The sequence below is a fragment of the Phascolarctos cinereus genome, unplaced genomic scaffold (genome assembly GCF_003287225.1).
Source record: "Phascolarctos cinereus isolate Bilbo 61053 unplaced genomic scaffold, phaCin_HiC Scaffold_3;HRSCAF=262, whole genome shotgun sequence".
In the NCBI taxonomy this organism is placed as follows: Eukaryota; Metazoa; Chordata; class Mammalia; order Diprotodontia; family Phascolarctidae; genus Phascolarctos; species Phascolarctos cinereus.
Genome location: NW_027555736.1, coordinates 131,659,549 through 131,686,499, shown reverse-complemented (window position 1 = coordinate 131,686,499; position 26,951 = coordinate 131,659,549). Strand labels below are relative to the sequence as shown.

Here is a 26,951-nt window from a genome sequence, read left to right as displayed (position 1 = left end):
CTGGCCTCTTTCAGAAAAGAGGGCAGGTGTTTTAGACACCACTTCCTCATCAGTTTCCAAAATGTGATTCCAGTGCATTCCCAATCATTCCCTTTGGAACCTGGAAGGTATATTATATTTGAGTCCTGGACCTATTGATCAAATATCTAAGAGGCATTCATGTTTAAACTATCAGAATTCCTATTGAAAGCAGTTGGGATTACATAAATCTTTGAGTGGGCTTGTGCGTAAAATCATCCACACATTTTGCCATCCTAGATTTGGGACAAGATGATTTATGCTCAGCCAAGGCAATGACATGTTGCAAGTTGGCCAGTATTAAATATGTGATAACAGAGCACCAGGCTCCCTGTCAATTACTTGGTAATAAAAACTCCACCAACACCACCTGGAAACCTTCCGTAAAGCTTTCTTCTGTTCAGTGATAATTTTGCTCATCTGCTAGAGAATTAAATATGTTCTGCATTCTGTCTTCCAAGTTTTTTTTAATTCTTTGCTAAGAATATTTTGGCAAAAAAAGATGGTCTTCAACAAATCGAAGTGTTAATTTGCTTCTGCTTGCTGCCTACCTCTGATCTGGGGGGAAACTGAACAATTTGTCAGTCAAGTGCTGGGAATAGAGTGCTTTCTGTCTTTGTTCCTTAATTCTGCTCTTCCTTATGTCCCATTGGGTCTTCATCTCTCCAGCCTTCCTTTTATTCATTCTACTATTTAAAAAAAAATCACACCAGTTCCTACACATTTTAGAAAGATAGTATGAGGAGTTATAATAATATTTAAATTCTCTGATGCTAAGTTGAAATGTTGTATCAGTATAATAAAAAAAATTGCTGGCATTTATAGAACACTTTAAGGTTTACAAAACGCTTTACAAATATTATCTCATTTTATCTTCACAGCAACCTTGGAAGGTAGGAACAATTATCCCCATTTTACAGATGAGAAAACTGAGGCTTGTCCAGGTTAAATGACCTGCACAGGGTCACAGAGCTAGTAAGTATCTCAGATTTGAACCCAGGTCTTCCCACCTCCATGTTTTCCATTTCCAGCTCTCTATGTGTTGCTCCACTTAGCTGCCTGTGGTGATAGTAATTCATACTACAAGTGTAAGTATCAACTATTACTATTGTTTGTGTAGTACTCTAAGGTCTGCAAAGCACTCTACATATATTGTCTCACCTGATCTTTACGACAACTCTAGTGATGTGATTCCTACGTTATTCCACTTGGAGTCAGGAAGGCTTAAGTTTGAATTCTGCCCCAGAAGCTTACGAGATGTGTGATCCTGGGCAAGTCATTTAACCTGCACAAGCCTCAGTTCCTTCATCTGTAAAATAAGATCAATCAGTCACCATGTCAGTAAGCATTTATTAAGCACCTAGCAAGAGGCAAGAACATGCTTAGGAGCTGGAGATACAAAGATAAAAGTGAAAACAGTCTCTGTCCTCAAGGAAGGGTCATGGGAAGGGGGCAAGGGATGTGGTAAAGTTTTGATTCTGTACCAATTCCATTCTGTATTGATAGAGAGACAAGATAGACTCTACCTTAACTCCCAAGGAGATTTAATTAAGTGCAAGAGCCAATCTGAGTAGAATCGCTAGGCCTTGGCAACTGAGTGGATAGCAGAGTGAAGGGAAAGGGAGAGTCCAAGGTGATTCAGAGCTGTTTGTGCTTGGGGTCCAGTAGGAGCACCCCTATACAGATAAGTAGCTTTGAAGTACAGATTAAGCTCTCCACTCCCCTACCCCCAACTCTCTCTCTCAGGATTATGAACATCAAGCATATACCTGGGCGTGGTAAGCTGGCCTAACCCACAGCATCGTGGCAGTGGTCTGTAACTGCTGTTTGTCAAATGAATAATACCGGGTATCTTCTCCAGTGTGTGGAAGGGGAGTAGAAAAGACTTCTCTTTCTCACCTTGGTAGGTAGCTCTTGGTATGCCCTCCTGTGAGAAGCTGAACAGGACTCCCAGAAGTACATGGGAAAGCCCATTATGTGATTTTGAGTACATTACGTAATTCTCCCAGGATTCCTTCTGTAAAATTATGCACTTCAAATTATTTTAGATGGAAACTAATTTCTAAATACAAAATCACTACCATTTGGAGGGAAACCCTGAAAAGAGGGGAAAAAGGACCATTTTTATTAAGTATCTTAGTATGACATGATATTATCAGGTCTAGATAGACTTTCTGGGTGCTTTGAAACTGTAAAATACTTGCTTATTTTCTTTTGCTGTAATCTTTCTGTAGAGTACAAGTATTAGTAATCACAAATGTCATAACTCCTCAAAAGAGTTGATTCATGCTCTTTCTCTAGTATATTGTAAGCATTTTGAGCTTTCCAGTGCTCTTGTATTAATCTTTCCAGACCCAATCTAAATTTCAGAGTAGTAGTTATCTAGGTGAAGTTTTTTTTTTGTTTTGTTTTTTGCTTTTTGGTGAGGCAGTCGGGTTAAGTGACTTGCCCAGGGTCACACAGCAAGTAAGTGTCAAGTGTCTGAGGCTGGATTTGAACTCAGGTCATCCTGACTCCAAGGCCAGAGCACCATCTACTGCACCACCTAGCTGCCTCCCAGTGAAATTTTAGTGTCGCTTCCTCCCCGCCCCCCCCATCCTCCCACCCACAGGTTTCAGAACTGTCACGCATGGACTATGAATGGTTAACTTGCATTTGAGAAAAACCAAACTCGTATCTTCACAGGAAAAGCAAATCAACCAAAAGTTTAGTTCAGAAAATCTACATTTTAAGGTTATCATTGACTTATGATTGAAAATTAGTCTTCTCTTCATGTTGCTCAGTTTCAGTGGCTTAAGGCTGGCTTTTCTCTTGACTACTTGCCATTCGGACTTGGTTACATGGAAGGGCCCAAATATACGCTCTTAGTAAATTCAGAGTGCTTGGGAACATGGCTACTATTTAAGGTATCTGTACTGTCTCAACATTAGGACTAGAAGATAAAATATTCTACTTTGTTAAAATTAAACTGTACCGATATATCTTTATCATGCTTGGGAGCATGACTACTATTTAAGGTATCTTTACTATCTCGATGTTAGGATTAGAAGATAAAAAAAAATTACTTTGTTAAAATTAAACTGCACTGATGCATCTTTATGAGGTTGTGATATTTATGGTTTACATTGACTAAAGCAAAAGAAGGTCTATAATATGAGTAATCATAGCATGTTATCTTGGATTAATGTCTATGTGGGGAGAATTTACCCGATTTAAAATTAGATATGCCATCTTTTGCATATATTGGCCATTTTGTTTATGATCGAATGAACCTCCTGCTTGGAGAAGTAATTGATTATTAGGACTTGCACTTAATTGGCTTGTGAATTAAGTAGTGACAGAATAACCGTATAAGAATAAGATGCATACATTTCTCAAATGTAGCACATTAATTAAAGAAGCTATTGAAAAGCAAGGTAGCAGGCAATTTAAAGACATTGGAAGGAACATCAGCTATATCTGAAAAAAAGTGATTTAAGGTTGTTAAATTGAATTTACTTCTGGAAGAATGCTTTAAATTTGTTGCTTTCTTTGTTTTCGGAGTGACTTTGTAAACGTAGGTTTAAAGTGAATTCTTAAATAAGGGGTTTGTTTGGGAGTTTCAGTTTTTTACAGTCTGCAGTGCATTATAAAAGGAACCTTTAATTTCAACTGTGTGCTTTTACATAAAAGCATTTCACATTGTACTGAAAAGATTACATTCTTTTGGCTTTGGAAAAATATTTCCTGTGCAGTTCAACCCATTAAAGCATGTTAGCGTTTCACATCTGGAAACCCGCAGTTGAATCTGTCTTCGATCACAAGTGAAATGAGTTTGGCAGTCTCAGTTTCGCCTCCAGTGGATGTGTAAAAATGTCAGATATTTGTTTATTCCACAAAGCCACCTCGTAACTCAGCACAGTGAGTAGGAGAATGAAATCATAAAGGCGGCAGATTAGGTCACTGGCAAAAGTTATGTGTGGACCGTTTACTGAAAAGAGCAGGTGTGTTGTAGGTCAGTCTTGCAATGTGTTGGCTACTTTGGGTGCCAGAAGCAGGGAGGGGAGGTGTTCTGTCCAGCTCCCTTACTACTCATTTTTTCACAAGCCCTGAATTTTCCAGAAACTCAACCAAACTATTTTGTATGTATGAGTAGAACTGCAGAACTTTTCAGATGGGGAGAGGCAAGGGGGATATCTATCCCAAGAGGAAGAAAAAAAAAATCAATTTAAATAAATTTTAAAAGTTCAAATATACAAAAAATATACATCAATTTAAAAGTTCATAAACCTGTAACTGTTGCCTCATGTGTTGATTTACCCAAAGTTTTGCCCCATCCTATCCGTTCTCCTCCCAGCAAGGAACTCATTTGTCCCGGGGAAGGGCAAGCAATCCCTACCTAGCTGTTGCTTTCCTTTCCATTGTTGCTGTTGAATCTGGCCCTCTGTGATGTAATGACCTTGTTTACCAGCTTTGGCTCCTTAAGATGGCAGCTCCTTTGAGCTCTGAAGCAATGTGTGAATGTTGGAATGTCTGGAATCCCTACAACGCAGTAGGCCTCTCGTTTCTAAATTTACACTCCTTATGGTTATATGGTACCTCCTCTGCGGCTTCAGAAAGAGGCCCTCTTTTATTACTTTAAAAAAAAAAGACAACAAAAAACCTTGGTAACCCATTCTACACATTGCCCTTTCAGAGCACACCCTTTTAGGTCTGGAGAGCACAATAGACTGTTGTGCCACTGCTGCATATGATAAAACTATTTAAAGGAATCCCGTTTCCTAATTGGTTAAAAACCTGTCCTTGCCTTCTTGAGTCCTATGGAATCTTTAAGTCTCCAAATTCCAAAGCTGCTGAAATGGCTCCAGCCTCAGGAATTCATTTGAAAGTGATTCTTTAAAAGGAAAACTAGCAAATGTGCCACATTATTTTGCGACTGTTAAAAATATTCTACAGCGCACACCTCTTTCCCGACATTCACTGTTGTTTATGAGGATTAATTTATGCTGGCAACCTGGCACTGCTCACAAGCACAGCTGAGCCAGTCTTCAAAATATGTAAGGAGGCTATAAGATTTTTTTTTTAATGGCCATTTGTTTTAGAGGACTTTATGGATCAAATATAGCGCACTGATTTCCTGAGCTTTAATAATGGTAATTTAATGCCTGATAAAGATCAGTTAGGTCCTTAAGAAAAATAGAAAACCACACATCTAATCTATAATCAAGTGTCTGTTTTATTTAAAAAAACCCTTATAAAGTTTTAATTTGGGAGTTTTGGGGGATAGTATATGAGTAAGAAAATGTCTAGAGTAAACTTGTTCTATCCACAGAACATATAAATCCATCCCTAATTCTTTTGGCGCATTTGGAATTTAACCCCAAAGAGAAAGTGATCAAATGGTTCAAAAGCTGTAAAATACATATGAATTTCTTCTAGCTGTATTAACTAATAGTTTCCTAAAGATGTTTTGCAGCCTGCAGTGTTTCCTGGGAAACCCTGTGAGGACTGGCTATCTACTCAAGGGAACAGCCCATCAGGGTGTGGTGTGGTTAGGGTCCATGGTGTGGGCCTTCCCTTACACAGCTGTTCTGCCCAATCCACAGTGGCCTGAGGATTTGATTCCTTCTCTCGGCATGAAGGGAATGTGTAAGGAGGCAGTGCCCATGGCTGGATTCAGCCCAGCCACACTACAGGAGATCATTAATAATGTTCTTATGTCAAACACTATGTGTATTTTCCTACACGTGCCTGCCCGATTTAGAGTGGAAGTTGGGAGATCCTCTGTCATCTCTACCCTGGCAGTAAACTATTCTGAAACAGCAGCTGGACCTATTGTCAAATAGGGGCTTGGTTTCCAGGTTGTCTCTTAAGATGGTGCACATGATGGTATCTTTGGAATCTTTTAAAGCAGCCTTGCAGATAGTCACTAGCCTAGCAGAGGTTGTAATTGAAGTAGCTACCCATTTGGCATGGTCTAAATGAGTTTTTGAGGTCCAAAAGATTGCTACCTGGAGCTAGCCCAATGGAATAAACAAAATAGCATTGAAGTGGCTCAGTTCCTTTCCTCCTTAACCCCTGTTCATTTTGTTTACTAAATATAAATATATATAGTGAACATTTTTATATTGGCATTCCAATGGGAAACCAACTGAAAGCCTTTGAGAGGAATTAGCAATTTCAGTAGGCAAGTGTTTGTTGAAACTTCAGGTATATGTGAAATATTACATTTTTTAAAATGTTATACAAGAGACACAATAGTATAATGTCCATTACACAGTAGCATTCCTACAGCCTACCTACAGGGAGGTAATTTGCCCCTTTTCCTACCATAGATAATGCCTGGGAAGGAGACAGTGAAGACCCAAGGGAATTGGAGATTTAGAAGAAGGTGCTAACTGTGGGCCAGTTGTGTAGGTATAGTGTGGTACCTATACAATTTATTAGTGCCCACAGGCTCAGGGCGAAAATGAAATTAAGCTACCATAGGTCTAAAAGCAAGACCGTGAGCAATTATAAAATTGAAATGAAATTTGAAAATTGAACCCTAAACTTTCACTCTTCCTTTTAGCATTCCTTAATCTACTTAAAAAAAAAAAAAAGAAAGAATGCACACAGTAAGAGATAAAATAGGAAGAGGGCAGTGATTTTCAAGTGACTAGAAGGATGCTTATGGAACCAGGGGCTCAAAGCTTATTTTTAAAAATTAATTTATTTTGAATTATCAGCAATCATTTCCATAAGCTTTTGAGTTTTATTTTTCTCCTTTTCCCTCCACACCTCCCTCCCGAAGAAGGTGCACGATCTGATATAGGCTATATATATATATACATACATATATATATATATACATTCCTATTAAACATATTTTCACATTAGTAATGTTGTAAGTAAGAATTAGAACTAATAGGAGGAACCACCAGAATGAGGAAACAAAACACAACAGAAGAAAAAAAATAACAAATAGAATGCTTCGATCTGCATTCAAACTCCATAGTTCTTTTTCTGGATGTGGATAACATTTTCCATCATGAGGCCTTTGGAGATATCTTAGATCCTTGTATTGCAAAGCTCATTTTTATAAGATTGTCCTCCTTGGTGGAGATTGATTAATGCTTCCCACCTGCATGAAAGGCAGATTTGGTCAGGTCTTGAGAAAGGAGAGATTTTGGTCTTCTGCCTCCTGGCTTTAAGAGGGAAGACATGTGGTTCCAGATTCTTTTCAGAGAGATGTGCCTGAAGGGAGAGAAGACTCTAGGAAGAAGCTAACATGTAAAGGAGCTGGCACCTTAGTCACTTCAGCTTATTATGCCAGACACTTCAGAGGATTTCCCCTTGAATGAGATCTGGGACTCTTGGTTGAACTGAGATATCAGGCTCCCAGTGAGAGAGCTCATTCACTCTGTGTTGTCTGGTATGTTCTCATCCATATAACTTATCTGATTTTGTTTGGTATTGGCTTAGATAAATGGGTCCGTTTGCTATGTAGTTTTTATGTAACTGACATTTGGTAGAAAGGGATATATAGTTTAGAGTACTCCTCCATTAAGGGATAATGATCAAGAACTCAGCTTGAACCTAAAAATTACTTCCTCAAGACTATTTTGGGTGGGGGTGTCTGATCGATACAATTCTAGTCTGGTACCCTTCTACTGAGGAGAACAGAATAACCAGCTTCTGATGCCAGTCTTCTGCTTTGCTGTCTTCCCCCTTTTAGCCATATTTTGACAAACACATGTGGACACACATAACCCTATATGGGCAACACACACACACACACACTCTTTGCATTTATATAATATAGAAAGATCTTTCCTTTTTGGTTTCAGGTTTGATTTATATACACCTTTGATCTAGAAGGACCAGATAGCAATTAGAGCCCTAACTCTTTATTGGTTCTTCTGTCTTATAATGTTGGAGGTTCCTTTCAGCACCTTATAGTTTTATAACCATGGCTCAGGAGAGAGAGACAGAACTCACTCTAGTCCATGGAACAGAACACTTTTGCCCTTTCCTTTAAATTAAACCTTTGTCAACTCAGGCTAGACTGCTTTGAGAAACTCCTGTTAACAAGGAATTTGTTGTTCCAAAGAAAGTAGTTGGAGAGCGCGCGAGCGTGTGTATGTGTGTGTGTGTGTGTGTGTGTGTGTGTGTGTGTGTGATGAGTAGGTAGATGTAATTATACAGTGGAACAATTTTTTGATTTTCTTCTCAAAATGTAATGGTAGAGAAAGTATATGAAAGGTATAAATTCTTGAAAAAAATATGATATATGTGGTATATTAGTCCATCTGCCCATTTGCCTACACACTTATATGTTGCTTGTCTGACTGAGAATTTGAACTAACCATTAAGGTAAAATGTATTTCTATGTTGAGATTTACAGACCCCAATGCAATAGTACAACTAGGGACAGGAAGTAGCAAATCCTGTTGAACCCATAAAGTGAATTTAAGAGGTAGGATACAATCATCGGTATTGGAATTTGGATCACCAAATTAACCCCAACTCTTTTTCATGCAAAGTAGCATAAGCCTTCAAGTGATTTGTTCATTAATGTGGCCACTGCTGGTAGCTGTTGAAGCTACATAGAGAATGTCGAAAGTATAGCTATAAAGACGGAAGCCCACATTCTAATATAAATTCAGTTCAATCCAATTCAACAAACATTTATAAATGAGAAATTGTGATGGAAATGGAAATCTCTGTAATTTATTCCTGGATGTCTTTAGCAACCTGGTCTCTTGAACAGAATGCTCAGTCTTCTGCAGGCATTCATGAGTGTGCATATTTAACTCAAAACCATCAATGTTGGTGCAATCCCGACCATCATGACTATCTTCTATTTTCCCTGAGTGCCTGCTGCTACTGCTCCTATTCATTACAAATGAGCATCATTTGCAGAAGCAAGAGTGAAATTTAAATCCTTTTTAATATTTGAGATTTTCCCTTTTAACTCAAATCAGTCTAAGCTCCTTGTAATTTTTCCTTAGCACACTTTTACCCCGTGGACATTTTGGAAGATAACCCTGAAGTGGTTCAGGAGTCAGCTGTAGCCTACTATTCCACATTTGGGGAACAAGCTGGTACTTCTCCTGAGTACTATTCTCTTCCTACTGGTGAAAAGGTAATGTGACAAGTTTCTTAGTATTGAAGGACAGGTAATGAATATTTTTTTCCTTTCTAACTTGGAATGTATAATGAACTTTGTGATGTTTGCTTTATTTATTTCTTCCAGTAGCACCTCAAGATTGTCAACATTTTTTTTTCTGATGGGGGTTAATTTGTTTTGAAATAAAATTTTCTAATATATAAAACTAGTGTAATGGCAGAAGAAAAAAAGAAACCTCTCTTGTTAGAAAAAAAATTGCATAATTCAGCATTATGTTCAGCAAAGAGCAGTGGGCAGAGATTTCAGTGGCCTAAGCTTGGATCAGTGTGACAAACATTTATTGAGCACCTATGGGGGACAGAGTTCTGTGCAAAGTGAGGCAAGCAGGTGATAGGAAGTTTAGCTAACGCCTCATCCTTTTCCTTATGAAGTGTCCAGGCTAGTGAAGAGGATTCTAATTCTGGCTCAGCTATTGCTTAGCCTTGTAACCTTAACAAAGTTACTTCTCCCTCTGAGCCTCTGTTTCCTTATCTGTAAAATGAAGGGATCACAATAAATTGTCCCTAAAGTTCTTCTAAAGAGCTAAAATTGTCATTCTGTTTTATTGCTTTTGTATCAACTAATCATAGAGAAGCGATTTCACCCTCTCTTCCAGTACCCCCAAGTAAGCCAACATCGTTTCAGCTTCGAGGCTGATTTGTTTGTTTATTTGTTTTTAAAGCACATTTTGTAACGTATGAGAATTCAGATTTACAACTTCTGAACTCAAATACTGGCTATTTTCACAGCTGAGGCCCCCCTCCAGCAGGCTGAAAGGCTTGGCTGAGGAAGATATGGTTTATTACACTGTACTGAAGCTGTTCCAGAGTTAATTAAAACAATGGTTTGTGCAGTTTACAATGCGGCTTCCTTGAGATTTTGGAGACAAATATTTTGTAGTCATTCCCAGAAGAAGCCAGTTCATATGGTGTAACTTTCATATGGTTTGCCTGGGGACGGAGGTCCCAGACTTGACACTCATTTAGTGCCCTCTAGTGGAAAAATAGGTAATATGGCAAGGTAGTAAGGGAACAAAACAAAGTCAGAGGAAGGCATTTTCTTGAGTCCCTGACTCATTTGGATGCTTTCACCTTTTTGGTTTTATTTCTTATGGGTTAACGTAAGGGGGTTGTGGATTGTTTGTGAGTTGGAGGGGGACTCTCGGCAGCCCAACCGGGTAGGACGATAAAAAAGTTTCAGCCTTCATTTATTTAGGATTTCATTCCTATCTGTGGCTGAAAGTATAACCGGACTCCCCCTCCCCCACCATTCTGAATGTTATTTATTGTTATGTCTTCAGCCCCAATCCTACAAAACAATACAGCTCTTCCAGCCAGTTGCTTTCCTAAGACATAAACAAAGAAAATGCCTTCAGGGTTTTGTAACTACCCTGCCCCTTCCCAAAAGGGAAGTTTTGATAAAAAAAAAAAAAGACATTTGATTTCATACCATCTATGGCTTGAAGCTTGGAGTATCCTCACTGGTAAAAGGATTGGGCCTTTACTTTGACCTTGGGGATGTGGGGTAAACTCCTTGGCTTTTGTCCATCCTGTCTGGGAAACCTGTATTAACTGTCTTTGCCATGTAAGGAATGTGCTGTATGCTGGGGATGCAAAGATGAGAAATGATGGGTTCCCTGGCATCCATAATATTCAGTAGTATGTTGGGAAGCTTTTTCCTAGCCAAATCCAGTCTCTCCAATCCAGCCAGGCATTGTGCTAAACCAGGGGTGTGGAACCAGCAGCCTTGAGGCCACATGTGGCCTTCTAGGTCCTTGGGTGTGGTCTTTTGACTGAATCCAAGTTTTACAGAACAAATCCTTTTATTAAGGGGGTTTGTTCAGTGAAGTTTGAATTCAGTCAAAGGGCTGAATTTGAGGACCTAGAGGGCCACATGTGGCCTTGAGCCCCCAGGTTCCCTACCCGTGAGCTAAACACTGGGGATACAATTAATGAAAAGAAAGACAGTCTCTCCCCTCAAGGATCTTACAGTCTAACAGGGAAGGGGGTGGGGGTGGAGAAGAGGCAACATGTAAAGAAAGGCAGGAAAGGGAGGGGGGAGAAGGAGATCCAAGGGGTTCCTGACCTGGGGGCATCTTGTTCCTTGGAGTTAAAACCAGGCAGAATAGCAAATGCAGAGTAGAGTCACAAATGAAGAAGAGTTTGGAGGCCTGTTTTTCCTTCAGACTTCTTTGATTTGGCTCCTTGGATTGCCTTTGCATTCATAAGTAAGGATTTTCCCCACTTTGACATTGTCCACTCAAAATTGATCTTTGAGTAATAACGTAACTGGGAGCTCCCCAGTGAAAGTTATTTGAAGATCTCAGTGTTTTCTTTATTCACCTTTACGGCATGAAATAACCAAGAATTTCATGGATCTGTTGGTTTAGAAAAAAAAAAATCACGAAAAAAAGTCAAAGCAGAAAAACAACAGAAGGGCCCTGAGTTTTCTGTTGCTATGATGGGGTGGAGGAAACTCTTGTAAACCATTTGCTGTTCACTGTAGTTGGCATGGTTTCCCCTTATCTTTTTTTATACTCTTCAATTCTCAAAACAGAATTTATAATGAAGGACTATGACCCTTAACTTCACAGTGGGTAGTAGAGGACCCCATTATAACTGTAATGATGGTTTTGGATGTGGAAACTTGAGAGGTGTTCTCTCTTCGCCAAAGGGAGTCATGGACCCTGCACATACTATCCTGTCTTGGCTAGTACTAATAGTCAAAACGAGGGAAAATGCAGGAATATTGTTCTTGGTAGTGCCAGCCCGTGAGGCAAATCTAAGCACTGCAGGGCACCAAGAGGGATATGACTTTCCCAGGATTATTTGGCTGGAACAAAGCCAGAGATACAGCTTAAGGCATTTATCTTATTCTGGGACCAGTGGGAGTGAAAGAAGCCCTGGGTTATTTTCCATTTAGTATACACTGGAGCTTCCACATAGCTGTGAAAATGATTTTCCTGAAGTACAGATCTGGGCCTATGTTAACCTTCCTACTCAATAAACTCTAATAGCTACCTATTACCCCTACAATAAAATATAAGCTTCATTTGATATTTAAGGCTCTTAACCTTCAAATTTCTATCTTTCCAGCCTTTTAAATCAGTCAATCAGTAAACAGTCATTAAGAATCTATTATGTGCTGTATTAAGCCTTGGGAATACAAATAAGAAAAAAGAAAGGCAGTCCCTATCCCTAAGGATTCTATTACAATGTAATGTATATGTAATAATAGTAAAAAGAAAAATAAATAACAATAATAGCAGTAATAATATGATTATAAGTAATAATAAAAATAATAAATAACAACAGCAAGAATAATGATGTAATAATGCCTGAGGTGAGCTCTCTCCTGAAGTGGAGGTTGGAGTTCATGGCCCTGCCCTCAAATCAGAGAGGCTGAGGGTAGTGATGAGGTAGTGTGCCTTTGAACTCATTCCTTTCCTCCATGTATTCTGCAGCCCAGCCACACTGGCATACTGGCTGTTCCTCAGACATAATTCTCCATCTCTTGTCACCACATCTTTGCACTGGCTCTTCTTCATGTCTGGAATTCTCTGCCTCCCAACCTAGGTCTCCCTGGCTTCCTTTGAGATTAAACACAAGCACTGTCATTGTAAGAGCTCATCTGGTTCCCCAGCTACTAATGCCTTCTCCTGTAAGGCTGTCTTTGTGCTCTCTCTCTGTGTCTCTCTGTCTTTCCTTCTCTCTCTTCTTTTTCTTTCTCTCTCCCCCCCACCTGTTTTTCCTTTTGCACAAGTATGTGTTCTTCTCTCTCTTTATGTGTGTGTGTGTGTATACATACAATACATATATGTATAATAATCTACATCTATGTATATATGCATGTTATATATTTGTATAATAATCTATAGTATGTTATTCATGTATCTGTTCTATAATCCATAATTCCATCTTCTTTCTCTACATATATATCTCTATGTGTGTGTATGTATATATATGGAAAGAGAAAGAGACAGAGATAGAGAGACAGAAATTCACATTTGTGCAGAAGGGGAGATAGGTTATCATAAATTGCTTAGGGATATAATATAGTAAGGAATATTTACTTGTCTCTTTAATAAAGTTGGACATTGTCCTATCAAATTAACCTATCAAAAACTGTACTTCTGATGAATATACTTTTATTAGCAAAGCATTTTCTTGTAGTCTTGTACAGGATGAAAGAACTTTTTTTTTTCATTTTTTAGGTTAAACTTGAAGATGACTCTGTTTGCTTCCTTCCTATGTACCGTGATGAACCTAAACATAAAATATTGGTTTTGGTTAATCCCCAGGACAGAAAGACAGGTTAGTACTTGTTAATAGAGCATTGAAGCAAGAATCCTGTGTTAATGGTGTAGCAATTAATATAACTGGAAAATGAAGGTGGTGTTTTTATGGTCTTGAGAACAACAAGACAAAGCTTATGTTTTACAGAGTTTTTAGGAACCAAGTGGCATGCCTTTTATGTCTGTTGATTGATGTTTGTGTCAATATTTGTATTAGATTCATATCAGCAATCTCCTCCCAAATGACAATATTCAAAGGGTAGTAAATCAGGAAAATGACTTCTGTAGTCATGGAAGTCAAGAACTCAATTCTTATTTTAGTTTGGACAATGACTGACTCTCTCTAACCCAGGGTGTTATTTAAGCTCCCTCAGCTTTATAGAAAGTCCATTTGTAGAAACCTTTTACCTTTTAAAATGGAATCTTTTGGAGGATGGCATTCCATTTACTCTCTGTTTTATACAATGTATTATTATGTCTGTGGGTGCCCATTTTTAAAGATTATGTAATATGGCCAAATATGAAGGTACTGTAGTCAGTATATTTTTCTGGAGTTGGAGGGTCTGCAGAGTATGAGTGTCCCTCAAAACTGGTGAATAGATATGTCAAGTTATCAAATAAAGAAAAGATTGCTCTTGACTTCATGATATTTTCCATCTAAATTCAGTATTGTCTAGTGAAACAGCATATAAATTTAAATTTGCACTCAGCAAAGTTTTGCAAATGAGCCAACTCATTATTTCTTAGAAGCATCTTTACCATGTGCCCTTGTTGTATGTGTGATTGGAGGCTATTTGGGCAGTAGTTAAACCAGGAGATAAATGTACTGTATCTAGCTCAACAAAATGAGTTCAACATGTGTGTGTGTGTGTGTGTGTGTGTGTGTGTGTGTGTGTGTGTGTGTATGTATGTATGTATGTGGCCCATATATATCTATATCTATATAAATATATCTATGGGCCACTTGTACTGGGAGGCCTTTTACAAAGTTCAGGTATATAACAAGCAAGCAAAAGCATCACAACATATTAAATAAATCAGACAATCCCTTAGTATTCTTAAAGTACCAGTACTGTGTGCTAAGTGCTGCGATAGATTACATATAGATTAAAGGGAAATAGGCTGTGTGGGGTAGGAGCAATTTCATTCACCTTGCCTTCCGTGCAAGTTAGATTAGCTTTTTCCTTGAAAGATATTGAGACCATCCTTAAAGCTCTTGACTTTGTTTCCTGGTCACCTAAGTACAGAACAGCCATGAGGAGCTTTAGGAGAGGTCTGATGCTTGGATGGTGGATTAAGATAGGCAACTTGGATAAGTGAGCTTGCCCAGCTGAATCAATTTGAGGTGTTCTCAATACCTATCCTTATTGAATATCTTTCTCTTGCAATGGAGAAATTTCCATTTTAGCAAATCTCCTTTTGCTAACTTTTGAATGACAAGTGTCTTATTTGTTCCCATATTGAAACTAAACTATTGGGACTGTTGTGAGCTCAGAAAACTCTTTTTTCAAAGACCTTACATTGTGTATATATGTATATGTGTGTTATAGATGCCACATACAAAATGAATACGAAGTAATTTATGACAGGAAGGGATTAGCTTCTGAGGGAACCTATAAGAGCCTCCACGTAGACAGAAGGTGGCATTTCAGTTGAGTATCAAAGGAACAGGGATTCTATGAGTTGGAAGTGAGGAGGGAGTAGATTCTAGGCAAGGTGGATGTAACTGAAAAGGCACCAAGATGGAAGAATGAATGACATCTGTGACAAACTGTAAGAAGGCCACTTTGGTTGTATTGTGGAGTGTAATGAGGAATTGGGGGCTTGCAAGGTAAATCGGAACCAGGGTATGAAAGGCTTTAAATGACAAATATAGGAGTTTATATTTGATCCTTGAGATAATTCGGAGCCAGTGGAGTTTCTGAGTAGGGAAATGACATGGTCAGACCTGTGCTTTATGAATATCTCTGTCCCTTTAGAGTATGGATTGGAGAGGGGAGAGACTTGAGGAAAGGAAACCAAATTAGGAGGCTATTGCAGTATAGGAAATTGCAACTGATTGAATGAATGTGTGAGATGAGTGAAAATGAGGTGCTGACTATGACATTGAGGCTGTGAACCTCATGACTGGAAGGCTGGTAGGGCCTGTGACCGAAATAGGGAAACCCAGAAGAAGAATGGGTTTTGGATAAAATTAGTGAGTTGTGTTTTTTACATATAAATATATAATAGATAAATATCTTAATACTGTATGAACATATCTCTCCTTACTTGGTCTCCTATACCATGGTATGCTTCTTGCAATTACATCACACATATGATAAAAATACCTAGGTCATTTAAGAGTCACTCATTTGGGCTCTAATTTTGTCCCCTAGGTTACTAGGTACCTGCTAAAGTTCCCCTTTTAGACTGGAGGAATAGATTTAATATGGACTTTTAAATCATTCCCCAATTTTCTTTCTGGTCAATGCATGGGAAATCAGTTTTCTCTGAAACTCTCCTTTGTTGGTGCTTGGGGATTTTAGTGTGTTAAGAAAAAGACTTTTTGTTATCCCCAAATGGAAAAATGTTATCACCAAGAAAGATTTTTGGTAGTTCAATGCCTAGCATCATGCCTTGCCTTCCACATAGTAAGCACTTAGTGAATGTTTGTTGGATATTAGTTATTATTGTTACTTCCCCCTTGCCCTGGATTTATAAAACCAAGAATAAATTTGTTCTCTTTTAACTTAGAATTTATAAAAGTATAAAACATTGGGTATATTGGGGTTTTTTTAAACCTAAATATTTAAAATTATGAAATTGTGTGATCATTTAACTAAAATCTCCGACTCTCAGAACTGCAGTTCCTTAAAACATTTAACAAAACTCTAGTCATGGATCTTTTTAGAATTTACATAATGTAAACAACTCACCCATGCTTATAAATGTGTTTCCTATTTATATTGAAGCCTTTTTTGCTTTTAAGAATGTATAATAAATATTCATAAGCTCCAAGAAATCTCACTTTGGACTTTTCCACAGCAGACTAGAATGTGGGGCTCTATACAATAAGAATTTAAGGTTTCCACATGTTTTTCCACTGTTGTGGGCCATACTGAGGCATTGTTGGTGCCTTGAGTTCTCATGACTTAGAAAAAGGAAACATATTTTAACGTTTTCTGTGTTTTTTAATTTGGTCCTTAACAAAAGCGTGGATTAGTGCTTTTACAAATGCACTTCATTGTCATGCACCATGTCCTGTGGTCTAAAAGCTCTGAGTCACATCTATTTTGAATGCTTAATGGGGCAGCTGGGTGGGGTGGTGGTAGAGTACCTACTCTGAAGTCCAGAAGACTTGAGTTCAAATTCAGCCTTGGACACAAAGTAGCTGTATGACCTTGGGCAAGTCACTTAACTTCTGTTTGATTCAGTTTTCTCAACTGTAAAATGGGGATAATGACAGCACCAACTTCCCACAGTTGTTGTGAAGGTCAACTGAGATAGTACTGTAAAGTGCTTAGCAAAGTGCTATATATATATATATATATATATATATATATATATATATATAATGTTAGTTATTATTATTACTAATGAGCAGACCTTCACATTGATGTGCTATGTGCTTTTCAGAAAGCTTAATTTTGACACTGCTAAAATGTATTGCTAGTCTGTTTGTAATTTTATTACACAAGTTATATATATAAGAACTGGGGTGGTGGGGAGGTGGAAAGGATATGAAAAGAACCAGAAGCTATTTGATAAGTAAGTGGGATGTGCATAAGAGTTAATTATTGATAAGTTGGTTGTATCCATCATGGCAATTTCCGATAGTCCTATAAGCAAATGAAAAACATCCTTGAATTACAAATTCCCCTGTGACAAGCAGTAAACATTAGCCTGACTTTGCAGTCAGGATGTTAGTAAGTAATGAAGCACTTAAAGCTTGACTGTATAAGAATTTTGAGTACTGATTCCATAAAGTTGATCTGTAGTGTATATATATAATTTTTTAAAGTTTGTTTTTCACTTCATCATATTCTGTTATGTCTCCTGACTTTGTGCCCCACCCTCGCCATTATCTTTCTTCAACATTATTGTCTATTTAAAAGGTCTTGAACTTGTTGATCAATTTTAAAAGATCATTTATTAAAAGTGCCCACTATGTGCAAGGCACTGTGCTAGTCTGGGAGAATACAAAACAGTAAGCTAACACCTGCCCTTCAGAGTCCTGAGATGATACAGTGTGTACACAGATAAATAAAGTGTGTGCAAAGTAATTTTAAAGGGAGAGAATAGATAAGAGTTAGTCTCTGTGTTGTACTAGGGGTTTGGTGAGGTACAGGTGAGGGGGAAGGGAGTGCACTGCCCACTTGGAGGAGCACTTGTGCAAAAGCATAGAGGTAGGAAATGAAATGTCATATATGGCGAATAACTAGCACATTATTTTGAATAAAGTGGAGAAGCCAGAAAGGAGAATAATATGAAATGACTAGGAAAGGAATAGAAAAAGAAAAAGATTGTAGAAGGTATTAAATGCAAGACTGAGGAGTTGGTATAAGTCAATTGTTGTTAGCTTTTGAAGATTTTAAGTAGTAGGATGAAATCATCAGTGTCTTAGGAATATCAGCAGCACTTCAGGAGTAATAATTTATCAGCTTTGAGGAGGATGGCTTAGAGACAGGGAGACCAATTATTGGTCTATTGCTGTCGCAAGAGATGGTCAACCAAGATGGCAGAGGAGGAGGAAGCAATACAACCCAGCTCCCCCCACGACTGCTCCAACAACAGTCTAATAAGAATTCAAGCTCGAGTATTGATAAGGAAATTGAAGGAGATACCGTAGAAGATAATTCTAATGCGGAGAGGGAAGGATGATATTAGTATCCCCTAAGAATGTATAATCAGGAGTCATAGAAGGAGTCAAAAAGGTAGAAGACTTGGGAGAGATATTTGTTATGTTTTGATGATTTTAAAGGAAGAAAGAAAAGGGAAGGGAAAAAAAGGATACCAAAAGGAGGAAAAGGTAAGAATTTTTTTGGGGGGGCACTTATCTACAGGATAAGTAGAAGTCTATAAAAATGAGGGAGGGGTTTCAGGGTACTGCAGTCACTTGAATCTCATTTTCATTTGAAGTGATCAAAGAGGGTAGAACACACATACACAGAGAGATCGGAGAAGATAGACATTTTGATCAACAGGAAAATAGTAGGAAACAAGGAGAGAAGGAGTTGGGGGTGGGCGTAGAGATGGACAGCAGAAAAGGCAGATCTAAGGAAGCATTAGTCATCAGCAAAACAAACTCAAGTTCAAAGTGGGGATCATGAAGAAACATTTAAAAAAAGAAAGTAAGGCTAAGAATATATGATTTGGGGTCTGCATGAGGAGAAGAGAGGAGGAGCAGGAAAATGAAAGCTTTTTACATCGAGCATAGGGTGGTGCTGAGCATATTCCTTTTCCACACCCCTCTTCATTTATGTAGAGAAGATGTAGGGAACAAAGAGAGGAAATAGTATGAAGTAGGAAACACACAATTAATCATCACAAATATAGATAGGAATGAAACGAACTCACCTACAAAATGAAAGGGTATAGCAGAATAGATTAGAAAGCAGAATCTGATAATATGTTGTTTTCAAGAAACCTTTCAAAAAGCTGGCAGTAGCAACTATGATTTCAGACAAATAGCCAAAATAGACTTGATTACAAGAGATAAACAAGGAAACTACATTTTGCTGAAAGGTACCATATATGATGAATTAATTTCAGTACTTAACATTATATGCATTAAGTGGCTTATCACCTAAATACATAAAGAAGCAGCTAAACAAGTTACAAGTAGAAACTGACAGTAAAACTGATAGATAGGGGACGTTACTGTACTCTTTCAGAGGTAGACACATATAAACAAGAACTAAACAAGAATTAAGTGAAAGACCTGACTAGCATTATGGAAAAGTTAGGTATGATTACTCTGACAATCGAATGGGAGTAGAAAGGAGTATAAATATTTCTTAGCTATGCATGGCACCTTTACAAAAATTGACCATGCATTAGATCATAAGATCTCAGAAACAAATGCAGAAAAGCAGAAATACTAAGCACATGTTTTACTGACAATGCAATGAAAATTATATTTAATAAAGGGCCATTGAAGAAAGGATTTAAAATTAACTGAAGACTAAATAACTTAATCCTAAAGAATTATTAGATCAAAGAACAAATCATAGAAATAGTAAATAATTTCATTAAATATAATGTCAACAGTGAGACAACATGTCAAAATTTTTAGGATGCAGCTAAAGTGGTCCATGGGGAAAATGATATGTCTCTAAACATATCAGTGAAATAAAGGAGGGAAAACAAATCAGTGAATCATGTAATTAAAAACACTAGAAAGCAAAAAAAAAAAAATAGAAAGCTACAATTAAACACCAAAATGGAAATCCTGAAAAACAGAGAAGAGATTAATTGATTAAGTTAGGGTTAGGAAAGATATAAGATTAGGTACAATAAAATAGACAAACCATTAGCTAATTTGATTTAAAAAAAAGAATAGGCAGTATAAAAAATGGAAATGGAGTATTCACAACAAATGAAGATGAAAAAGGATGTTATCTGAAACTTTTACTCAACTAAATGCCAGTAAAACTGAAGGCTTAAACGAACGGATGATACAAATATGGTCTTAATATTTAAACCACAGAGAGTCAAAACAGGGCAAGAAAACTGTAGGCCAATATCCCTAATGAACATTGATGCAAAAATTAGAAATGTTAGTAAAGCATCTACAACAATGTATCACAGCACTTATATGCTGTGACCAGATTGGGTTCATGCCACAAATGCAAGGTTGATTTAATATTAGGAAAACTGTAAACATTATTGACCACATTAATAAGAAGAATAAAAATCACATAGTTATATTAATAGATACAGAAAAAAAACTTTAAAAAAGCCCAAAAAACAAAATTCAACACCTATTTCTGTAAAAAACATTACAAAACATAGGAATAAGTAGACCCTTCCTTAATAAAGTAAATAGTATATATCTGAAACCAAGAGCCAGTCATAAATGAGGATAAATAAGAATCCTTTCCAGTAAAATCAGGAGTAAAGCAAGGGTGTTCATTGTTACCAGTACTACTTGAAATAATACTAGAAATGCTGACTATAGCAATAAGACAAGAAAAAGAAATTAAAAGAACAAGCAAAGATAAACAAGAAACAAATACCTTTTACAGGTGATGTGTGATATACTTTGAAACCTCCAGAAAGGCAACTAAAAATTAATTGAAATGATAATTTCGGCAAAGTTCAGGGTATAAAATAAATCCACAAAAATCATTAGCATTTTTGTATAGGACAAAAATCCAGAAAGATTTAATAATGCTTGTGAGTTTATCTGTCAAGATACATACATATGAATCTAACCATAAAACACTGACCTAATTAATTTGAGAATATTAATTGTTCTGGAGTAGGCCTAGAAAGTCTAATAAAAATGATAGTACTATCTAAATTAATTTGCTTATTCAGTGCCATACCAATCAAACTACCCAAGGATTACTTTATCAAACTAGAAAAAAAATAATAATGAAACTTATCTGAAGGAACTAAAGGTCAAGAATCTCAAGGGAAATAATGAAAAAAAAATAGTCAGGAAGGGACCTAGCAGTACCAAATCTCAATATATACTACAAAGCTGTAATCATCAGAACAATTTGGTATTGGTTTAGAAACGGAAAGATTGGTCAGTGGAAACATACTAAAGCAAATGTACCTAATGCCCATAGAGTTTGAGAAACTCAAAGACTACAGCTACTGGGATAAGGACTCACTATTTAAGAAAAACTTCTGGAAAAACTGTACTGCATGTGGCAGAAATTAAGTTTAGACTAATATCTCACAATATATATTAAGACAAATTCCAAATGGATAGTGGCCTAAACACAACAGTTCTTATCATAAACAAATTAGAGGAACTATGGATTAGGGAAGAGTTTTATGACCAAAAAAAAAAAGGATAGAGAGGATTATAGAAAATAGCTGAACAATTTTGATTACATAAAATTAGAGAATTTATGAACAAACAAATCCAGTGCAACTAAGATTAGGAGAGAAGGTTAACTGAGAAAAAATTGATAACAAGTTTCTCTGATGGTTGTCTTATTTCCAAGACACATAAGAAATGGATTCAAATTTATAAGAATAAGAGTTATTTTCCAGTTGATTGTCAAAGGATATGAGCAATCAGTTCTCTAGGAAAGAAATCCAAGCTCTCTAGACATATAAATAAAATGTTCCACATCATTAATAATTGGAGAAATGAAAATTAAAACAATTCTGAAGTTCCACCTCACACCCAAATGATTGGCAACATGGGCAAAATGGAGGGACTTTAAGAAACCATTTCCATTGAGGCATTGTCAGCTGAGCTACGACTTGGTCCAGCCATCCTGGAAAGCAATTTGCAGCGATGCCCAAAATATTACTAAATATGCTTTGAAATTTAACCCAGAAATATCTTATAGTAAGGAAATAGTCTTAGAAATGTATTCCTATATCTGTATCTCATTGAAATTAAAGAAAGAGGAATGGTCCTATATATACAAACATATTTATATTAGCTCTTTTTTGTGGTGGCAAAGAATTAGAAACTAAGGTGGTCCCTATCAATTGAGGAATGGTTGAGCAAATTATAGCATATGTATGTAATGGAATACTTTTGTGCTATAAGAAATGATGAAGAGATGATCTCAGAGAAACCTGGAAAGACCTGTATAGATCAATGCAGAATGAAGTGAGTAGAACCAGGAAAATAATTTATTCTAAAATATCAATATTGTAAATATTAAAAATTTTGAAAGATAAAAGTTCTGATCAATACAAGGATCATTTATGAATCCAGAGGACTGATGATGAAGAATGCCACTCACCTTCTGACAGAGAGCTGATAGACTAATGAATGAGATACTCGTTTTTAGATATGGGAATTTGTTTTACCGGACTGCACTTATTGGTTTTTCTTTTTTTCTTTTCCTCATTGGGTGTGAGGATGGGAAGGAGAAAAAAATTCTTGATAATTGAAAAAATAAAATTTAGCAATAGTATTTAAATCATTGAAGGTTCATGTGGAGAACCAAAGCTTCCTTTTCCACTGACAGTACTGAAGGGGGAGAAGATTGCAGGTCTGAAGCTTAGAAGAGAGGTTGACTGGAAATATGTGTTGGTGTGTTATCTATAGAGGGGTGGTAGTTGGAATTGTAAGGATGAATGATGGAGAAGGTATAGAGAGAGAAAAGAAGGGGGCAAAGAGGACTCAACATCTACATGAAGGGAATCAGGGAGGATGGGGAGTGAAGAGAGGAAGTAGTGTTGAAAGCTTCTATCTGAAGCTTCCATCTGAATCCCAGGGAGGAGAAAGCAGTTAAAAGTATAAAACATTTCAGAGGGCTTCAGCAGGATAAGCACTGGGAAAAAGGGATTGCAGTTGACATTTAGGAGGCCATGGCAAATTTTGAGGGAATGGTTTCAATGTAGTGTTAAGGGCAGGGGTGTGTTAGAGCCAGCTCATACTGGCTTGATTGTTCAGTTTTCAGGGTGAGCATTTATGCTGTGGAAATCAGCAGATGCCACAAACCAGGCTTGACTTATTGCTTTGCTGATTATCTAGACTTAAGAAAGTAGTGGAGAAAATGTAAATAATGCAGTTTAAACTTAAAAGTGTGCCAAATGTGGTGTACTTCCCCCTTCCCCCCAACCCCTCCAAGTTGGTTATTAAACACTTACTAGCATCCCACTGGAGAGGCAGAAAAGCCTGATTGCAAAGGACTGGAGAAAGAATAAGTAGTGAGGAAGAAGGAGTATCAGGTATAAACAGTTTGGCAGTGAAAGTGAGGGGAGATATGGGAGTGTCATTTAAAGGGATAGGGTAAAGGAAAGCTGTTTTGTTTTGTTTTTCAGGATTGGAGATCAGAGAAAGAGAGAGCAAACTTTGAGGGCAAAGGCCTGGAGGTTGTAGGAGGGCCCCAGGCAGGGGTGGGGGTACTGAAATTTGCCTTAGGCTATCTCTTCTTGTGTGACGGTACAGAAGGAGTAAAGGGGAGTGGGGTGAGAGAGTTTATATTAGTATGGTCTTAGTCTTCTCAGTGAAATAAAAAACTGAGTTATCTGCTATAAGCAAGGGGAGGGGAGAGGTAAAGAGCTGTAGGAAGAGAAACTAATCTTGAGGAGGAAATGAGACAGGGATTGATAAGGTTACAACAGTCAATAGCACCAGGGGGTTATCTGTGACCTAAATTGGGTATTTTCTACTTTTTTTTTTTATTATCCTGGTTACCCTTCTTTGACCTCAACTCTAGTTTTGTCAATGGTCCATTTAAAATGTGGTTCCAAGAACTGGGCACAGTATTCCAGATGTGTAGTTATGAGTCTTATTGACTCTAATAAAAGCTAGGCTGAACTATTCTTTCCTCAAGTGCCCTGAAATTCCACGGGGACCTTGTTCAAGCTTTTTCAAAAGATTCCCGACAGTGGTTCCTTAATCACATCGTCAAGTTCCTTCAGGACCCTGGAATGTAATTTATCTGGGCTTGGATACTGGAACTCATTTAATGCAGCTTGCATATTATTTCCTCCTTGTCCATACTGGGCTTTTCAATTCCTTCTTACCCCAGTTTTGTTCCACCCTTTCTAGTACAACAACTTTTCTCTTTGGTAAAGAAAGAATAATCAAAATAGGAAGTGAGTTCTTCTGTTTCCTTGCTGCCTCTGTTAATGTAATACCATCTGCCCCAAGCAGTGGGCCTTGTTCTTGTTCTAAACATATCCAAAAACGCCCTTTCTGTTGTTCTTAGCATTCTCTTTGCAAGCCTGAGCTCATTCTGGACCTTAGACTTCCTGACACTATTCTAATAGGTCCATGCTACTCCTTTTGTATTCATCAATGGTTATGTTCCCCTCCTTTCATCTTTTGTACATGTGCTTTTAAAATCTAAGCTCATCAGAGCTTAGTGTGTTGTGTGTAGTCCCATTGTTTTATTTTATTCAGATGAATCCTGAATTTCGTACTCATCAGAATCATCTGTGATCTTTTTGTCAGAATTGCATTTTTTAGACCTTCCATCTCTCTGAAGCTTTAGTCATCTTGAGTCTCTGATGATAGCCTCATAACTATTGTCTCTCTGAACACTTTGAAATCTGTTTCCCCAGAGTCTAGATTATCTGCTTTTCCAGGGCTAGCATTCACTTACCTGGTTATCATGAATCTTAAGATGACATGATCACTTTTCCCCTCGGTTCGTGCCACTCAAAAATCTGACACCACCCTCCCTTTCCAGCTCCATCTTATGCAGCTCCCTTTATGTCTTTCTTTTCTGTTCCAGTCAGACTCTGTTGCTTTCTCATTCTCACATTCTCATCCTCTCTTTGCCCACACTCTCTACCATGCCTGGAATTGTCTCACTCTCCCATTTTGACTTGTTGTAGTCTACTTTCCTTACTTTCAGGCCTCAGCTCAGGTGCTCTTTTCTGAGAAGCCTTTCCAGATCCCCCCTAGCTGAAGGTGATCGCTCCTTCCACAAATTTGACACAGCACTTGCCTGGGCTTTTCCTTTGTGTGAATCGCATACTTTCTTTCTTTTCTTTCTTTTTTTCCCCAGCCAAAGACAAGGTTTATTAGTACATCCATTACATTGGGCAGATTGTTAAGGAATCTAAGCATTTGTATTGCTCATGCAAGCAGGCCATATATTAAGAATCTGAGCCCCTGGCTAGATTATAAGAATATGAGCACCTTAATAGAGACAAGATGGACCTTATATACAGAAAGACTGTGGGAGGGGTCTAGGAGTGGCCAAAATCACATACTTTCTTCTAGAATAATTATTTGTGCACATTTTTTTCTGTGAGGTTATAAGTTCTTTCTATCCTCAATGCCTATTCAATTCAATAAATATTTTTTAAAGTCTTACAAGACACCATGCTAGTGCTAAGGATGCAAGCATTAAAAAAAAAATACACAGTCTCTACCCTCAAGGAGTTTATAGCCTAATGGCATATACATTAGGGATTATTTCATTCTTTGTGTTTGTATTCCCAGTGCCTTGTGCATAATAGGTGTGTAATAAATGTTTGTTGCTTGCTTGATGGGGTCAAAGGAGATATCCAGAGAGCTCAAGAAAAATCTGAGGATGGAGAGATAGCTTTCAGCTGGAGAGTCAGAGAAGGCTTCATGGAGTAGTTGGCATTTGAAGATACATATAACCATACACTCGTGGAAGGAAGATAAAGATTCTGAAAGGCAGAGATAAAAAGGGAGTATATTATAGGTATAGAGGATGGTTTATATGAATGCCTAGATAAGCAGTGAGAAGGGCAACCAAGAGACTTGGTCCAACAGTACATATATCTTGGTTAGAAAATAAATTTGATACAAAATTGAATAGGAGGAAGAGAGTGGATTGGATTGAGTTTAGGAGGTTGTACTGTTTTTAATGACTCCCAATATTTTCCTTGAAATAAAGGCCCACCTTTTAAGTATTGGTACTGTTACAGTGATACTTTATGACTGTGAATCAGTCAGTAAATTTACAATTATTTATAAAGTATTTTATTATGTGCCCAGGTGGGGCAGCTAGGTGGTGCAGTGGATAGAGTGCTGGGCTTGGAGTTAGGAAAACTCATCTTTCTGAGTTCAAATCTGGCCTCAGACACTTGCTAGCTGTGTGACCCTGGGCAAATCACTTAACTCTGTCTCAATTTCCTCATCTATAAAATGAGCTGGAGAAGGATATGGCAAATCAGTTTTTGCCAAGAAAACCCCAAATGGGTTCATGAAGAATCAGACGATTGAAAACACAACCAAACAACAAATATGCACAGGCCCTCTGCTCATAGAATACTATGGTCTTCATAAATCTAAAGTGGTGGGTCACCTAAAGGACAATGTAAAGGTGTATGATGAGAGCGAATAAGATACATTGAGTAGTACAAGAAAAGTGGTATAACAAACATTATCAAAGAGTTGTATGATGGGTAAGGGAGGTGGGCCAGTCTTATAATGATACTGAGGTGTTACCAGTGGAAAGCCCTTGTATGTTACTGATATCTACACAATATCAAAAGATCTAAAGGAAGATTCCTAGCAGGTTTGGTGGACTCCTCATCTCCTACCCTATAACAAAAAAAAATATGAGAGGACTTGGACAAGATGTATGGTTTCCGTGGTTGGAAGGAGTACACAGATATATTAAATTATCTAAGCATTTGGTTAGATCCAGGTGCTTTTCCTGATCTGGAGTGCCATTGACACTTCCTTGAGTACTAAGGAGGGTAGAATCCAGATGTAGTGGTCACTGTTTTGAGAAAAGATGGTTCTATAAACTACGTATCAGTATAGATAATGTGCGTGTTGTTCTGACCCTGCGTTCTGTGTGGGACATCAATTTATAAACATCTTTGTGTATTTCTTTGTATCTTTTTAATGACACAATAGTATTCCAACATACTGAGGTGCCATAG

At 37.5% G+C, this 26,951-nt stretch overlaps 1 protein-coding gene across 4 annotated transcripts in view; it reads left to right on the top strand.

Annotated features, from left to right (window-relative positions):
- The window catches only part of FAM169B (Protein), a 103,698-nt gene that overhangs the window by 34,119 nt on the left and 42,628 nt on the right, over window positions 1-26,951 (top strand). For 3 of the 4 annotated variants that reach the window (XM_020964090.2, XM_020964065.1, XM_020964082.2), the window contains 2 exons: window positions 8,991-9,124; window positions 13,362-13,461. In XM_020964090.2, coding sequence (XP_020819749.1) covers window positions 8,991-9,124; window positions 13,362-13,461 — 234 coding nt within the window. Of the gene's footprint in view, window positions 1-890; window positions 994-8,990; window positions 9,125-13,361; window positions 13,462-26,951 lie in introns of those variants that run through there. The other variant, XM_078151164.1, reaches the window with a different exon arrangement.